This window comes from Neolamprologus brichardi, chromosome 5 (genome assembly GCF_056152115.1).
Source record: "Neolamprologus brichardi isolate AB-2024 chromosome 5, ASM5615211v1, whole genome shotgun sequence".
NCBI lineage: Eukaryota > Metazoa > Chordata > Actinopteri > Cichliformes > Cichlidae > Neolamprologus > Neolamprologus brichardi.
The window spans coordinates 21,245,804-21,264,683 of NC_142108.1; the positions used below are offsets into that span (position 1 = coordinate 21,245,804).

An 18,880-nucleotide genomic window follows, 5' to 3' on the forward strand; every position below is an offset into this window, starting at 1 on the left:
CTGGAAACTTGATAAATAAAATGCCTTCAAGCTGAAGTAAATTTACCCCAATTATCCAAATTAATGGAAATGTGTTTTTATTAGTTGGAGAGACACATTGTAACTGCAAACTTAACTGTGATGATGTTAACTCCTTCCCCCATAAAGATGACATTTACTCTTAATGATGAGTTTTGACCCCTCAGTACATATCAATAAAGACATGGTTTGACGACCATTAGAAAAGTTTCTCCATTTTTTCCAAGGGTAGCTGCACAGCCAGAGACCACCCTTTATTAACTTCTGATGCAGTCATTTTGTTTTGTAAGCAGGCCTGAAATATGACAGAAACTCCTCAGTTTAACTTTGCTTGAGTTTAACTTGCCTTTAGTGTAGGAACTTGAATAGAAAAATGTTAAAACAGGTGTCTGCTCACCTTTAAAGGCTTAATCTGCTAGCATGATGTAGCTGAATGACAACAAACAGCCTATTTGCAAATGATTCAAGGTCTATTTATGTTGCCATAAACAGACCTGTATAGCAGGAATTCCCATATTTATTTTGATATTTAAATTCCTTGCAAAACATGCCCAAAATATCCCGTGATACATAAAATATTCTTCTCTGTGAAACAAGCAGGGGAACAAGTAAAAACTGTGGTAAAGTTTGGTATGTGAACTCTCATTAAAAAAGGCTTTTTGGTCATGAATTGGCAAAAGAGAAAACGTACAAAAAATGTAAGTGCCAAAACGGCAAGCAGTGCAGTTTAATGACCTGAAGGTGTAGTTTCTTTAAAGGACAGTTATCTTGACTTATTTACGTGTTTTTTACATTTTTGGTGCCTGGATCAGGGTTTAAATGGTCAAAATGAAGAAGATGGATTATAACGTTCTGTTGTATCTAAGAAACCTCATTGTCTTCACTGTACACAAGCCATTAATCCAAACCTACAAACTATCACAAAAACCTATATTTCTGTTATGTATGGGTAAAGAGAGAGGCAAAAGGCTAATCATTAGAATGAGCAGTGCTGATATGAAGATGGTATCTGCATACTAGAACTGCTGCCAGCTGTTATGCACAGAAATTAAAGTGTGACAGCGCTGTGATTGAATGAATGCAGCAGGAACAAATTGTTGGAACAACACCGTGAAGAAGAATCATCCTCCCTTCAGGACAAGAGAGTCCTCTGGAAGTGCCAGTGCCCAGCATACAAGTGTTACAATGCTTATTTGCTGGTATCCAGTTAAAAATATGACTAGGAGATTTTAACAAGATAAGAGGAAACATTGAATACTGTATGAGAGACTAAAATATCTAATGTTATGACCTATTTAGGACAATTGCAGTTTTTCCATTTCTTCTTGCTGGGTGTCATGTGATCAGCAGGCAGTGGAGCTCTGATATGAAAACGCCCAACTCAACACAAAGTACTGGGTGTTTACTGTGATTGATGATGTGGCTCTGTGGAAGCTGTTTGCTCTAATCTCTGCAGAGAACCTGCTCTGCTGGTCCTAAATGTACAAAAATCCTTTTAAATCACTGCCTTAACCTTTTAAAGTGCTTTTAATTATTTTTCTGACCTGCAGTTTTGGCCTTATGTACAAACTGAGGTTAATGAAAGTGCTTTTCTCAACCCATCTATTTATTCACTGCAGATTTCTGGTCGTGTATTGTCATCTCATTAGTTTGTGAGGTACTGCCATTCAGAAGAAAGTTGCCTAAAAATAGTGAAGATAAAACTGTTGGCTTTTGTTTTTGTTGTAAGACAGCGGTGGTCTGTGGCTAAACCATTCCCTTGTTCATGGTTGTTTTGTGGCTTCTTCAGTGCACCTGTTGTTACTTTGAGTTGCACCAAACTGATAAAATCGATGCACAATAGTTTCTGCATCTTCATTCTTCTGAGCAGAATTTTACATGCAGCTCAGTAACCAAGCAAATTTGAGTTGGAGTTGTATGTTCAGCTGAAGTGTGTGCTGCAATCCTTTTTATAAGAGGAAATGAGAGGCTGTGGTGGCTCCATAGATGTTATGATGGAAGTCCAGCTTGTTCTTGTCTCCTGTAGAAAAACAACCTATTATTGATTTGTAAAATGTGTTTTTGTCATGAGAATTCATGCGACCTGCGAGTTTTTTGTTAAAGGAGCTGCTGCGTTCTCCATTTCTGCAGTGAGTAGTGACACATTAACAGTGTTGAGTTATTTTTTTGCCCAGAGTTGAATTTACCTTCCTGAACTGTGACTGTTTCTACGTAATCTCCACACTGTCTCTCAAACAAACCTGCATGACCTTGCTGTGCTGTAAGATTACAGTACTTTGGGTAAACACTGCACAAAATGACAGAGGCCCCGTTTCTGCGTGGCAGAAACTGAAGGTTTCACACTGTGGTTTTGGTTTAGATTTATTCTTCATTCAGCTCCTGTCAAAACTACTGTGCTTTTTAATTAATGCAACACAGAGAGCAGTGGAAGCGACTTACAGTGACTGTACTATATTATTATGCATGGTTTGACCTAAGGAAATAGAAGAAATGTGATCCTGTGGAGCAGTGCAGTGTTAAAACAAGTGACCTACAAATTTATTGCACTGGTTTGTGATTTTTAAAATGAATGCATTCATCTTCTGACTGCTATATCCTGCTGTGTCCTACATATCTTTACAATATGAATCCCACAGTTTACTGAAAAATTCAGTTATAATAACAAAGTTAAATCCATGGTATTACAAGAAAAGTGATGTTGTTAAAGAATAATTTAAATGGAAAGCTATAGAAGATGGTGGCCACTGTCTCTAAAGAGCCAACCAATAGCCAAAACAGGAAACAGATGAGCCAATCTTTTGTTGCGCTTATGCATATGCAACAGAAGATGTTCATGACAGTTTCCACTGTATGGCGGGTATGTCTACATGCTATTGTGGCTAATATGGTAATTGGTTAGTACAAGTGAATGGTTTTTATATCCTAGTGACCATTAAAAGTACAGATATATATTTGACTTTGTGTACCTACCTAAGCAGACACAATACAATGATTTCTGCTTGAGGAGACTGTATCAGGAAATTGATGAGCCTGAGCTTTTGGTTCACAGGAATCATGTGTGTTCAAAATTCTTGAGCCATCCTTTATTTCTTTATAGAAAGGCGTAAAGGGAGAAAAGGTTGAAGTATGCCAAATTGCATAAGAACTGGACTGAAAATTAGTGGCAGCAGTCTTATGGGCCTGTTGCAATACCATCTTAAAAGCTTCTGATTGGTAACAGCTTCATTTTTCAGCATGGCAGTGATCCCAAACACTGCCAATGCAGTACAAGCATCACCTGAGTGGAAAAATGCACAGCTGAACACCATCAGTCATGAATTGACCTCCCCAGAGAACTGGACCTCAGCATTATTGAAGCATTGTGGGATCATCCTGACAGAACAGAACAAATGGCAGGCATCTGTTTTTCCTTTATTTTTGCACTTGATTATTTACTGCATTTACATTTATGTAAATGCATGTAAATATGCCCATTTCCCATTTTCTAGCAAAATGTAAAGAAATGATTGGCTTAAGACTGGTGCACAGTACTGTAGATGACTTTATTTGAAACGTTGGCCGTGTTTGATATGAACATCCACCACTGCAACTATACATGACAGGAAATAAGGTAATGGATAGTAGATGCACTCTAAACTGTTATTATGTTTGCCTGCTCTAATTTCTGTTTATTTCTTAAAGAAAATTAGATTTTCTGAATTCATTGAAGTTTATCTCATTGAAAGTACACAAATTTTAGCTTAAAGTTCTACCTGTAGCTAATGTTACAACTGATAGCAGTATAACCTTAACAAAACTGTATAGTCAACTACATGGTTGATTTTCAGGGTCTGACTGAAAATGTTTAATTTCCAGGCCTACTTGAAGACTTTGTTTGTTTGTTTGGTTTTTTTGTTTGTTTGTTTTTTCCATCAGATTGTGATCTTTTCTTGGAACCTTGCAAACTGTAGTAAAGTAATTGTATCCTGTGCTTACACATCTCACTTGATTTTTGCACTGTTTGGTGTTTTATTGGTCCATATATGTGAGTTTGAGATGTTATTAAAGTCAGACTTTATGTAACAGGATATTTTTGAGACTGGCCTCAAGGTGTTGTCTGCAAGCAAACAGTCGCATCAATCTCTGACTTTTCCTGTACTTTAAGGGAAATCCTCTCAGGCTTAATCATTGACTGTGTTTGATGTAATTGCAACAACCACACCACACTGATCCAACATACACGGCAGCCACTGCAGTGTGATTCAGTGCAAGTTCACTAAAAGTTAAAAACACATATGTGTTTGAGTGTTTTTCAGGCTGCAAGTGAAACTGATATTGAGTATGTGAATTTAATTAGTCAACTAATAATATTACTTAAAAAAAAAAAAAAAAAAAAAAAGGAAACCAGTTGTCTGCCATTTTGAAGTAACACATGGCAATATTTATTTGACTCTTAGGTTTCAGTTTTATTCCAGTATAGCAGGGTACTTAGGAATTTAGACAGTGTGATTTCATGTTTTTCCAAAAACAAACACACAAACAAAAGATATCCACTCATCTTCCTATAAAAGTATCACTGAGATACTGAGTATTGTTATTAGTGTATGTCACATAAAAGCCACCTGAGTGCAGTCTCTGATGGAGCATTTAGCTGAGCTCAGTGAGCTGTGAAATATGTGAAAACAGGTTAACTATTAAAAATGGTAATAAAAAAATACTAATACTACAATAATTATTCCTACTGCTACTACCGCTATTACTGCTACCACCACTACTAATAACTGACTGGCATTTTTTTCATACACTTGGTCATAACCAGGTTATTATATTTTCTTGTTAGTTTCCCCCTTTTATGGACTTTCCTGTCAACAAAGGTTTTGTTGCAGGCTGTAAACATGATTATTTATGTTGCAAAGTCTGTGCCAACTCACTTTAAAAGCCTGCCTTAAGTGGCCATTAGAGGGACTGCAGTTATTTTCTTCATGAATTGACTTCATTTTTCAGACCTGGAGGTTTTTGCTTGATTAAATTACATACATCAATATGTAATATATAAATGCTCACTTTTTATTTTTCCCCAGTTGCATAAATAACCTATGAACATAACCAAAGTTTTAGTCTGAAAAGTCTTACTTTTTTTTCCCTTTGTCTTTTCCTCTGCTCTTCCCATCTAAAAATTGTTGCAAGGCTCAGTTGCTGAGTGGATATTTTTTACATCAAGTGATTTATACCTGGTGAAATGTCAGAAAGGTGTGGGAAATGGACTCCTTGTTGCCAGTGACTTGGTCGTAATAGAATGAGTGTTTTATTCAAATGAGCTGAAAAACCGATGTCACAAGACTTTTCCAGGAACATTTTTTTTATTTTGGTCTCCGTGGTTACTCCATGTGTCTTTGCTCTTTGGTGTTTCTATGGTGACAAACTTTTTTCTCTCCTCTCTTCCTCTTTCAGTGTCATCCAGCCTCCGTTACCACTACCTATAGACAAGGTAAGAACAGAAGTATGTGTGTGTGTGTGTGTGTTTTTGTTTGTGTTGTCCTGTCCCATGTCAAACTGTCTCTCACTCACTCACATGTAGGGCTACACCTCAGAGAAGCATCTAAGAGTGTGTGTTTGTATTTCTAACACACATTAGTGGTCTTTAAACACACAGAGTGGAGTTGGTCAGCTGACAGAGGAATGCAGAGATCCCTGCCAGTTGGTGCTGCAGCATTACAGAAATCCTTCATGTGCATCAAGAAGCAGGATTTTTTTTTTCTGCCACTGTACAGGCTGTGGTTTCAAATACATTTAGATGTTTGTCCACTCAAGTTTAAAACGAAATTTGTTATGTTCTCAGAGCTAGGATGTGACCTCTCTAAACTGAAGTCCCACTGCTTTTGGAGATTAACTATTTGTTTGGATTCATAATTAGGGGTGGGTTCAGATGATCGATTTATCGATTAAAATCGATTCTGGCTTGGATAACGTGATATCGATTCATTAAAATCCTGAATCGATTTTTAAATATAAATTTATTTTGCCTGAAACGCCAGAATCTCAGGTTAAACCTCACAAAATTTCTACAACCACCAAACAGCTAAAACAGTAAATGAGAGCAGGTACACGGATTCTGCACAAAGACGTAAACACAAAACGCGGACCCAAAGCATCCGAATGAGTGAGATGTCGCCTTTCTCACCCGACGCACGTACGCGGACACGCCGTCGGGGCTGAAAGCCAACAGCTCACTGATTTTGAAGCGTTGGCGGGCGCTTTGTGTTTACGTCCTTTTTGCGCTAGATTCTGAAGCTGCAGGTTTTATCTCTCTCCAAACAATACTGACTGAACCAGCAGCCAAAGACGATCCAAACTACGTTACACATTTCGCTTCACATAAACATCGCCATGAATTTCCTCTTACTTTTGCTGTTTTGCTTCCACCACGATAAAATCACAATTCGTGTAGAGCTCTCTCTCTCTCTTTCTCTCTCTCAGGAATAGTTTCCCATCTAAAAATCTGTTTTTTGCATTATTCGCTTACTTATTACCCACCAGTCTATTAGTGACGGCTGCTGGTTTTTTTTGTTTGTTTGTTTTTTTTTTTAACTTATTTCCGACAACAAAGCCTCATTTCTGCTGTTCAATACTGAACAAATTTAAACTTAAACTTAAAATTACACAAAATTTCAAAATGCTTAGCTGTGTCTCTAATCAAACCTCTGTAACTTTGCTCTGCTTCAGTTCGTTTTTGACTGCACAATATTTTTAAGGTCATCTGCTATAAAAACCCAGACCAGGAAAACCGCCTTCATGTTTTTCTGTGTTTTATCCTCAGTTACTTTGACACAAAGGAATCTGCTGTGATGCTTACACCTTTGATAAAGTCTCACAAGTGTCAGCTTTTTTTTTTTTATAGAAATAAAAAATATAGATATGTACTGATAAGTGATCAGAATTATAATATTTCTGACTGTCTGAGGCAAAATTTCCCCGATTTGAATCAAATCGAATCGAATTGTGGATCGAATCGATGTGGGACCTTGTGAATTGGAATTGAATCGATTCTAGAAATCAGTGGCGATACCCAGCCCTATTCATAATGCTTATACAGAAAAACCTTAGATTGCTTCCTTTTACTAAACTTATTACTAATGTGTGCAGTGATGTATAATTCAGAGTATTAGATTGGAATTGAAAGTTGAAAGTAAACTGTATAAATATAAACATTTTTGTAGTATCTTTTTATGCCCCTGTGTTGCGCTATGTAGATGGTCCTTTTGTGCTCATTGGTCAATCTAGCTCAGACAAATTTGTACTTTTATGAAAAGTTATCTGTAACCCCTCACTAGAAAGATCCGTTATTTGCAGCATTTCACATTTCAGTTATTGATTTGGAAATTCATATCTATGAAAATTGATTCTAGCTTTACCAAAGTCTACATCAGCATGTGGCACACTTGTGACTTGCGTGACTCGACTTGCCATTGTTTATTTTAGTGTGCTTTAAAGTCTTACTTCTCCTGTGTCTTCACGGTAAGGACAGATGAAGGGGTGAATAAACAGCTATGTTGCTGAGCTGTGCTGTGACTGCACACATGCCATGACTCCAGTTGTGTTTGGGTTAAAAAATGTTTTAATGTTTGAATTGTGTGTAAAAACTGCTTTTCACAGATAATGTCCATAATCCACACAGCGGGACATTATCTTTTATACAGTTGCACGGTTTAAATTTGGGACAGCTTTGGTGGGATTTGCAATTCTGCAAATCTAACACTCAAAATTTGATGCAATGGCGTACAAAGTTTTCCCAATCTATAGTAATATTGGTCATTCCTGTCATGCTTCTTGGAATCTGCCTCTCCATGTGGGGTGAATTTCCAAGCCAAATTAAAAGATGCTAAAATTTGCAACACTGAAAGCTGCTGTTCCAGGAAGTCTCACAAACCTACACAGACAGGCGTCAAAGAGCATGATTGAAGCCAAAAACAAAATACCCCGTACAATTTAAAGTATACTTTTTTTTGTTTTTCTACAAGTCAGGTGCTAAATTCAGTCTTATAGACTTATTTTAAAGTTCCAGAAGGGATTGAGGTTGATTCTTTAACCTCAATGTTGTAACATTGGGAAAATTCCTGTAATCGTGAAATTTGCTGTTAGAGTTCAGCTGATAAATTGACTAGTACCAATGTATTGTATGTACACTACAAGATTATTTCTGCATATAAAAATATTGGAATTTATCAAGAGACTTTGAGCTTCCCACAAAGTAAAATCTTTAGATGTATGAAAATATTAATTTTAATTAGTGTTTTTTTTTTTGTTTGTTTTTTTTAAATAGTGGGATTTCCTTAGAATAAAGTTTTGTCCTTTTTTTTTGGTTTTTTGCAAATAGTCATAAAATATTAGGAAAGTGCACAGATTTAGGCTCAGTAAGGCAACACGGGCCATTTTGAAAATGTAAAAACCTGTACTGGTATCAAGAAGTTCTAGTAATAAGGTATCAACCATTTGAAAAAGAAATAAAAAAAAGAAATCAGTAGAAATTACGAGCTTTAGTTGCTGTGGTTTGTTTTACAGCTACTTTGCAATTAGTTGAATTAGTCCGCATGCAACAGCTGGCTCCCAGTGCTGTGTTCACACAAGGGATAATTTATCATGTAATTTGAATAAACGAGTAAATCTTTGTCATATCATAACGAACACCTTTCTATAGTTTCCTGTACCACACCACATGTGATCATATAGACACATGGTACTTTAACAAATTTTTTTAAACACATTATATAGATGTAATGTAACTCTGTGCCATACAGTGCAGTACCAGACTAATTGTTTACCCATAGTGTGTTGTACCAGGCTTCCTCTGTTGCCTCGCCCTGCTCTGATTCTTCCTCAGAACAGCAAAGACTCAGTATAACCTGTCTGAGGAATGTAGGCTGGTGTGTGAGCACGCCTGAGAGGAGCTATGATTACATTTGAGCCATTCTTAAACATAGTTAAGTGTTCTAAAGCAGGATCCTCACATCTCCCAGGTCTCAACACACATAGTCATATGGGTGTGTGTATAAATGTATTAAACCTTATGTAGGTTACAGCCACAAGTGTAAAAGGTGTTTTCCTCATTATGTTCTCATACTGGTAACAAACATAAAACATCGATAGCAAAGGGCATGCTGATTTGATTTGTACACATATATACAAGGATAAAAGAAAACCAGCTCACAGATCTATTATAAAAACCAACCAGCAGGAATAGCTGTGGACATACAAAGGTGACCATGTGGCTTTGATATTTCATGGTTAATCTGTTGTCTGACAACAGGAACATATTTATTATTTGCCTGTATTAAAATACTGTGTAAGTGTAAAGTCTGTGAGAAGCAAGCAGATGGAAATGGCTAACAGAAATCCAGCTGAGCGTAACACTAATGGACGCTATCAGTACTGCTCGTTATCAGTCACTCCTTAAAGTTTAATTTTCCACAGAGCTTTTTCCTGTGTACATGAAATCTTACTTCAGATGATTGGAGAACCTGAACATGTCAGTGTGGTTATTTGTAGGCTGTATTGAGTGTTTTCATCACTTTGCTTGCTATCACGCACCTATTTGAAATTTGACTAGATTTGTTTCGTTAAACAACAAAAAGAAAAGCAGTACTAGCTTTAACACTTTTTTGTGCTAAATATGTTTTGCTACTGGCAGTCAGTAGCAGATAGTTAGCATCCATTCTATGATACACAACTTAGCATTGACCCAGGCTTAAAGTGTGGAAAAGCATGGGGCTGTACTGCATGTAGGCCACCAGAAGTAATTTACAATAAATAGTTTTTCCCCTAGAAATTATACAACTTTAAAAAAAAAACCAAACAGAACTAAGAAGAATACACTACATTATTCATTTTCTGACCCGTTTTTGATACTGAAGTTATTTGTCATTATCAGAGGGAAAGAGGTAAAAATTAAGTTGTGGCTACAACAGTAACAGTTGCATAGATGCATAGATAAATATTATTGACTGACAAACAGATATTGAAATGAAAGTTATTAACGGAGAGACGTTCAAAAAAATTCTGAAGCTCAAAGTGAATCAATGAAAGCAGAGAATTATATATTTCATGTCATGTTTTAATGATCAGAGATGTGGTTAGGCAGAAGTGGACCTGCACTGTTCCTGTGCTCTGTCTTCATGTATGTGTTTGTTGTTGTATGTTAAGGTCAGCTTACTCTTTAACCTTTGGTTTTTCAGCTGTTTGTTGTCTCCTTGCATTCAAACAAAAAGCTGAATGAGTCTCAGACAACTGTCAGCATGTTTTCATGGTTTGTGTTTGTGTTTGTTTTTTAGGTTGCAGCCAACACTCCCAGTATGTATTCTCAGGAACTGTTCCAGCTTTCCCAGTATCTACAGGTAACACACTGACACCTACTGGACATATTTGAGAACTACACTAACAATAATGAGTCTGAAATGTTATTGTGCTTCTCCTTACAAACACAGTTAAACTGGTGCTTGCTCACATACAAATAATCATGGTGAGCCATAAGTTCAGGCTTCTGACTGCTCTAAACAGCTGGTTTATGGCTGTTTTTGCACCATCTATATGATGCCATGCAGAGGGATATCCTTCATATAGTTATCAGGCTTGAAGGCTCCACCCACCTGCCGGTCAACCTTTGTGTTTACAAACAGCAGCCAATCAGAAGAATGCAGGCTTACTCTGTTACACCCCAAAGGACTAAAGTTATGAAGCTGGGAAATGAACAGAATAGGTCTGCTTTAACAAGACAACATTGGGTTCTGTGAAGACTTGACAGGAGTATTTCTCTGATGTGAGATTGATGTGAATTGTTATCTGATCAAAAAAATAGATTACATAATGAAAAGCAAACATCAGAGGTCATTACTAAAAACCAACTTTCTATAAAGCACAAAGAACTAAAATGAGGAATACATGTTTAAATTATTTCTAAAGAAAGAGTGAAAAAATCTGATTACTGATTACTGATTTTGTTTTTATTTTTTATTTTTATATTATCCATTTTTAGCTACAATCACTTAAGATTGTAGCTAAAAACGGAACCATGTATAATATTATCATAAATGTTGATGCACTGTACCAGAGTTAGCTTAGAACTAATTTGCATCCTCATTCCCTCGGAAGGTTCCAAGCAAAGATTACAATAAACCGCAAAGAAAAAGCAGCTAACTGAAGTTAACTGGTGCACTAATATTAGTGGATAAAAATCAGACATTGTCATAAATAACTGTGTAAGCTTTTGTTTGTCCTGAGTTATTTTTCACCGACGACCTCCCTCTCACTCTCTAGGAGGCCTTACACAGAGAGCAGATGTTGGAGCAGAAGTTAGCCACTCTGCAGCGTCTGTTAGCCACCACTCAGGAGGCCTCAGAGAGCAGCTGGCAGGTAGGAAATACCATGTTTCAGTCTTCATTTCTTCATTCTTCACAAGTTGAGGAACAAGTACAGCTTTGATCATGCTTTCTGGCAGTTCAGCATTCAGTCTTTTTAGTAACATATAAGTATAGTGTTTCCCACAAATCACAAATATGAGCACAACAAAATGAGGCACAGCGCTTTCATTGGTTATTTAATAATAGAGCCTATATAGAGTTGTGAACTTGGATTCACCTCGAGTTTGCAACATCATATCTAACTGCTCATATTTAATCAGGGTCATTTAGTACACTACGCTGCGATTAGTTAAGCTAATTTGTGTTGTTTTTCCATTATTTTCATCTATAGATGGTATCTAATGTGATAAGGACTGCTGTAAACTAAGTGTGTGTCTCCTACAGGCATTGATTGATGAGGACCGTCTTCTCTCCAGGCTGGAGGTGATGGGCAGTCAGTTACAAGCTTACTCTAAGGTATACATACACATAAAATTAAATGGCTGCATACTTCTACAATGAATCAAAGCAAAGTTAAAATGATCATCGCATTTTAAAATTCTCTTTCAGTCCCAGACAGAGGAAGGGATCCGTAAGGAACTCTTGGCTCTTCAGGAGGACAAACACAACTACGAGACAACGGCAAAGGAGTCTCTGAGGAGAGTTCTGCAGGAGAAGATTGAGGTGGTCAGGAAGCTGTCAGAGGTGGAGGTACGATACACATGTGTATATGGTATGCACAGAATGAAACTAATTAAAATTTCTAAGGTTAACATTTGGTGCCATCTCTGCTATTGTGCAGCGCACGCTCAGTAACACCGAGGACGAGTGCACCCACCTGAAGGAGATGTCTGAAAGGAGTCAGGAGGAGCTGAGGGAGCTCGCCAACAAGTACAACGCGGCCGTTAATGAGATCAAAGAGCTCACTGACAAAATTAAGGTAAACGTCAAGGGAAAATTATTTATTTTCCTGCAGCATTACTTTATTTTAAAACAAGTTTTATTTAAATGTGTTTTTGGAGATATATTTAGAATAAAATTATCTACAAATTCAGTAGAGGGAATCTGTGCTCATTTTAAGCTCATTTTGTGTTTTATCCTTAGACTCTGCTAGAGCAGCTTTGCATTATTTATAGTTCAGAATAATCCTTATTTATCAAAAATGGGAGCTGTGTTTTATGTAGCATATAATCTTTTTTTCTATTTGCTTTCTCCCCATTTCCCTCCTTATTCCACTTTTTTTTACCCTTGTCTTTGTCCTCTTCTGTTCCTTCCTCTGGCTAACCTCTCTTACGTCCTTTTCTCCTCCTCCAGGCTGCAGAGGGAAGACAAGAGGAGCTCACTCAGCGGGGCGCGACAGAGAAGAGGGAGTGGGAACTACGGATTGAGGAAATGGAGGAGAAGGAGCAGGTTCTCCAGGCTCGCATCGAGGCTCTGCAGGCAGACAATGACTTCACCAATGAGAGGCTCGCTGCCCTGCAGGGTACAAACACATGCGCACACACTTCAATTCATGTGGCATTACACAGACTTGGACGCTTAATCCAGTCATACGGTTGCGTAAATCAAAGCTTGATCCCAAAATGTAATAAAAGCAACTGGACAGCAACTTCTCATTCAGGAGGAGCTCAGAGTTGATCTGCTACTTGCAATTAGACATCTGAGTGTATTTAGGCATCCAATTAGGATGTTGGATCTGTTTTGCAATAGTTAATGGAGAAAATGACAAAAAGTGTATTTTGACTAAATTGTGAGGAGGTCATATTACCGTAGTATGAGACAGGTGGCTGGTCAAAACAATTTATAACAAATGAAAGGTCTCCTTTTTACCTGTGCTTTGATAACATGCTCATCCTCTAGTCATAATCCTTTTCGCAGCTTGAAAAAAGGCCAACCCACTCGTGTACTTTGTGGTGCAGTAACTTAGAATATTTATAAAAATCATAGCCAATTTCAGTTTTGTACTGAATGACCTGGTTAAACTCATGATAGGTTGGCTACATTAAATGATGGTTTTTCAGTCACCTGGTGATCAATCTGCATCTTTACAACTATACACAGAACACACACAGTCCTATTTAACCCGCTGGCATAGTGATCCCTTTACGCCGGTCACTTTAACAACATAGCGCCTCTTGCGCAGGTCAGATCATGTCTTTGACCTGTGCTCGGGCTTCCTGTCAGTCAACACTTCTCTCTGCTTTTGTTGTTGTTGTTGTTGTTGTTTACAGTGCGGTTAGAACAGCTACAAGAGAAAAGCATTAAAGAGAACAACAGTCTGGGTGAGTCCACATGTCCTGGGTTTGCGTCATCTGCTCCACCGTCTGTTTGTGTATCTCTATCACTTCCTCAGCCTCCACTAATGATGCATGACAGCTTCCTGCATGATTTCCATGTAATTTCCTGTTGCTTGCTGCTCTTATCACTGAACTTCTATCTGTCTGTCACGGGAATCTGGGTGTCTTCTGTTTTCGTCTTGTTTATGGTAGCATGACATCCAGCCTTCGGGTTTCCATTTCCTCTGGTAGTTTATATCTTGCTGCAGGAACTGAAGCGTTCAAATAAGTCCTGAGAGTATTCAGAAAGTGTCCGTTTTTTCCATGTTTATAATCAGAAACATAAACACTGAGATAAAATGACCTAAATTTAAGTTTTCAAATATTAGGAAGGTTTATAATAATTAGTTTTAGGTGATGTTACTTATAGAAATACGTTGTTACACAGCAATATTACTGGGGGGTTAACAGGAAGTTAAAATAATTTATCAGGAATATATCCAGTGTTGAAAATCAGTGGAGAATATATTGGGCATGGCTGTCAGGCTCAGTTGCAGCCCTCTCCTTTTATACAGACCTATTATATGAAAAGCGGCTGCACATGAGCGCACCCTGCAGCATTATTGACTAACTCATAAGTCACCAGAAATGGGAGTTGTAGGACCAGCATCATTTATGCTTATTACAGTATGAAATATAGCAAATATTTCCAACTTTGTAAAGGTTGTTCTTATTATTCCAGTTATGACTTATTTGAATAAGTAAACACATATTAAAACTTTACACTGCATGTTAAAACAAATTAGGGGATTAAGGCACTGCACACTAGCTGCATCCATCATACAGTATGTGGGTTCTTGTGCAAAAAAACGTTGTGGTCATTTTCCAGAGATTTTTACGGTTCGCTTACCAATAAAGCAGCTAAGTTTTATAGTGTAACTACATATATCTCTACAATGATTCCAGCTGATGTAAGATGTTGCACTAGGCAACGGGAATAGAGGCGCGTTCAGAATTGAATGAGCAACTTGAGCAAAAAATGTTCTTTGTCTGTTTCGCAACTATTCAGCTGTGATTCTTCTGATGCCATTAAGAAATGGAGGGGAAGCTTGATGACGCCCTTATATGGCAGCTTGAGCTGTTTGGTTTAACTTTGCTGTGAGATAGTGAGAGGAAGAAAAATGTCGTTTGTAGAAAAGTGAGCGAGATAGGATTATTATTATTTTTATTTTTGGTACATTCTGAAACTGGGAGTTGAAATGTGAAAGTGGGTCTCTGACAAACAGGTAAAAAAATATGACGTGAAACTAAGGCGAGTAAATATTTTACCTAAAACAACCAAAGGTTTGCTGATGCTGTGGCCCTGGTGATCTAAACTTTAATTTATGTTAAATTAATAGTTTTTACCCCTCAGCCGTAGAAGGCTGATGAGGTATTGTTGTTACACTGCCTAAAGCTTTTTCTTTTTAATGATTGTTCAGGGGTACATCTTTTCCTTAGGGATTAATAAAGGATTCTGAAAGTCTTTTCAAGCCAAAGTGTTTCATGTGACCTTCAGTTTCAGCTGTGTGTGAAGCCCGTAGGATTTGTACAAAGCTTTATGTCCTTTAAATAGCTCGATGGTCGGTATATCCACTGGTGATAGTGATGGAAGTTTTTTTTTCTGGGGCTTTTTGGATAATCTGGGCTGTTTCTCTGGTTTCCAAACTGTCCACTGCTTTGTTTTTCTTCCTGTGGGGGGAAAAGTAGCCTTGGTCACTGATTGACTTCTGGTCATTGAATGCTTGACACTCTGAACATGAATGCTGCGGGTGACTGCCTCACTGCACACCTCGCCACAGTAATCACCTTATGACGGAACCCGCCATCATTTAGACTCTGTGCTCAACATTTCTGGTGACATTTCGACAAAATCGTCTATATCTGATCTGGTCACATGACAGATGTCGTCACTGTCCCCCACGGACCAGTAGAAGAGCTTGTCGAGGACAGAGATTCCAAACAGCAGATACGCGAGAGCCAGGAGGAAGACGATGATGAGGAGGATACAGACACCGATGATGGTGCAGTTGGGGAAGATGAAGATGCTGATGGTAGTTTAATTATCATAATAATAAACTATTTAATTTATATCTAGGCTTGTTTTTTTAAAAGGTTTTCCTTCACAGAATTAACAAAACCAAATGCTATTGTAATACAAATAATTAGAAAAACATTTAGGGAATAATTTGCTCTTGATATTATTTTCTTTTTTTGGTGGGGGGGGGGGGGGGGGGGGTGTTGTTCTCCAGGTTTTTTTTAATTTTTTTTTATACATTGATCTTTATTTTAGGATACAGACAAACACTTTCTAATTTAAAAATGTATTTCATTTTTTTAACCACTCCTTTAAACCCTCTTAGTGAGGAACTAGTTTTGCCTAGTAATTTATAATGAGTGCAGAGTGACCTTAATCCCGTCCAAATCTGCCATCTCTAATTACTCCAACAAGGAGATCATGTGCTTGGTTTGGTTTCTGTCATCTGGCAGGATTCAGTATTCAACTGAACACTGCTTTCTGGGCCAGTCGATCAAATTTTAACTGTCCTGCTTTTTCTGTTCATGGGTTTGCATACTGTGTAATGACACAATATCTCCTAAATTGGTACCCACAGTGGTCCAAAATGTGGTGGATTTTCTTTTTCCCTTTCCGTTTCTTTTTTAATGAAGTGGGTTAAGATCACAGACACTATCCAAGTTTTTTTTTTTTTTTTAAACAACAGCCAGTTAAACATTCCTGCTACATCATATTACGCATGACTATCCTCTGGTTTTCTTGAAATAACCTATTTCAGACCGTGATACTTTACTTAAAATGAGCATCATATTTTGCACATTTAAATAACTTGTTTGATCCGAGCCTTGAATTCAGTTTTTGTGTATTGTTAGAATTTTGGGAGTTAAACTGTATCATCTTTTTGATTTCACTTTGTTTTGGTAACATCTGTACTTAGATGCAAAAATGAGGTGGAATTATTATTATCATTATTATTTCTTCAAAATTCAAGCGGACTTGTGAAAACTGTTGGGCTGGTTAACTCGTTATTTCTTGTGCGTGATGTTGAAATGAAAACTTGCTGGGAGGCTTCATGTTTCCTGTCTGCTGTTTGCTTGTCCACATCTTGTCTGATGTGGTATCTGTCCAGAACCTTTGTGTTATAACTTTCTGTCTGAAGAGACCAATTTTGGCTTTAATTTCAGCTCCATCCTTTTATTGTGCATCTATCTGTCCTCATAGTTCTCTGTAAATCGTTCTTTCATGCATTCTACCTGCTTCTACCTGTTTGTCCGTCATGATTTCTGTCTTCGATTCTACCTGTCCGGTCTAAAACCGGGTTGGTGTGGAGAGCCAATTCTCCACTGGATCCTGTTCCAGATTTGTCGATCCTTAAGGACAATGCTTTTTGGATTCTGCTTATCTAATCCAGAACATTAAGTCTTATGGTCTGCTCTTCAGTGTGCTTATATTGGCTACACAGGCACAAGCACATGGGATGCAGTAAACCCACTTGTCTTGCAGTTCAATATAATATTGCAATAAAACCAGTTTAAAATCAGGACAAATTTTTTTTAAAAAAAAAATCAAAATCCAGAAATTCAAATGTATCGATCTGCGTTAAATCCATGATTCAATTTACCCTGGCATTGATAAGCAGAATCAATAAAATCTAAAAGAAATACCGGGCTCTGCTCTGATAGTCTTCATAGTAATGTCAGTTCTCTGTGTTTCTATCAGACAACTGTCATGTTAACAACAGCGGAGGAGACTCGACTAGAATCCAACAATTGATTGAGTGTCCGCGTGAGTACAAGCATCCATTTCTGCTGTACACCGAAAAACACTTTTTCCTCATTATTTCCTTTACTTTCTTCCCTACGGAGGCCAAACAATGCCAGGAGAAGCCAAATGAAACTGCCAGAGCGCTTACGTCATAAAATGGAAAGCACAACATTTAAGTTATGCTTAGGCAATTTTTATTTTGTTTTCCTCAGAATTATAAGATCTGGACATTTACATTTAATAACTAAAAATCTCTTCCACTAAATTCCAATAATACCATAATATCCCACTTTGTAATGATTTGAAAAATTCTAAATTTCGAGATGTGATGTAATGAAATCTACATTTTTCTTACTCATTCTTCACATGCCTTAACACATCATCACATCTTTGGATTTTCCTGGTTTAAAGTTGTTTCTGTTCTTGCTCATTCTTCTTTACTTAACTAGCGAACTGTGATTAAATCTTTTGGTTGAAGATTGTTTTTCTTTAATTGGATGTTTCTTCAGAGCAGTTTTATTTTGTGTGAAACAGGCCGATAAAGAGTATTCTGAGAAAACGGCAAGTGTTGTTTTCATAAAGATGGGCTAAGCAGTATAAACTTTTTAAGGTTGAGTAGTATTAAGCGTAGTATTTAAACCTTAAGCAGCCAAACTATTTAATGCAGATATAATTGTTTAATGGCTATGTTTGTGTTTTCATGGTTTCAAACAAATCTTCTTTGCTGCTGTGGGTCTTTTAGTTTGTTCACTGCAAAATGTCATGTAGTACAAAGTAAAGAATAAAAATAAAGTATGATTTTAAAAAAACAGAAGAAACAAAACAACATCCATTTCTAGCACAATTTTATAATATCTTTGCCACACCAAAGGATGATCTCTTAAAGAAAAGTTGTAGATAAGGTTGGGCGATATGTAAAATTTTTCCAGTCCAATAACCGATGATAGGCGATATATTCGTGCAGGTGACTTTTTGATGGGCGGAGCAATGTGATTATGCACGGACTGATTTGCGTGTTTAGAATTTATACGTTTTGTTTGGAGGGAATATTCTACCTTCTTTTCACTGCAGCCACAGTGATGCGGACGCTGCACCGGTCCGTCGTGGTGAAGAGAGAGCTGAGTGTAAAAGCAAAGGCCACGAGCTGTGGGTAGTGACCGAAAGAACGAGAGCGCGGATACAAGCGGCGGAAATGAGCTTCCTCCAAAGGGTGGCTGGCCTCTCCCACAGAGATAGGGTGAGAAGTTCAGCCATCCGGGAGGAGCTCGGAGTAGAGCCGCTGCTCTTCCACATTGAAAGGAGCCAGCTGAGGTGGTTCGGGCATCTGACAAGGATGCCTCCTGGGCACCTCCTGGGTGAGGTGTTTCGGGCATGTCCCACTGGGAGGAGGCCCCGGG

At 37.7% G+C, this 18,880-nt stretch overlaps 1 protein-coding gene across 8 annotated transcripts in view; it reads left to right on the forward strand.

Annotated features, from left to right (window-relative positions):
- Positions 1–18,880, forward strand: part of slmapa (sarcolemma associated protein a) — an 80,213-nt gene that overhangs the window by 39,880 nt on the left and 21,453 nt on the right. For 3 of the 8 annotated variants that reach the window (XM_087840868.1, XM_087840867.1, XM_035904665.2), the window contains 10 exons: positions 5,449–5,485; positions 10,323–10,385; positions 11,305–11,400; positions 11,793–11,864; positions 11,958–12,098; positions 12,190–12,327; positions 12,702–12,870; positions 13,619–13,669; positions 15,607–15,756; positions 17,439–17,504. In XM_087840868.1, coding sequence (XP_087696994.1) covers positions 5,449–5,485; positions 10,323–10,385; positions 11,305–11,400; positions 11,793–11,864; positions 11,958–12,098; positions 12,190–12,327; positions 12,702–12,870; positions 13,619–13,669; positions 15,607–15,756; positions 17,439–17,504 — 983 coding nt within the window. The remainder of the gene's footprint in view (positions 1–5,448; positions 5,486–10,322; positions 10,386–11,304; positions 11,401–11,792; positions 11,865–11,957; positions 12,099–12,189; positions 12,328–12,701; positions 12,871–13,618; positions 13,670–15,606; positions 15,757–17,438; positions 17,505–18,880) is intronic. The other 5 variants (XM_087840872.1, XM_087840871.1, XM_087840869.1 and 2 more) reach the window with 4 other exon arrangements.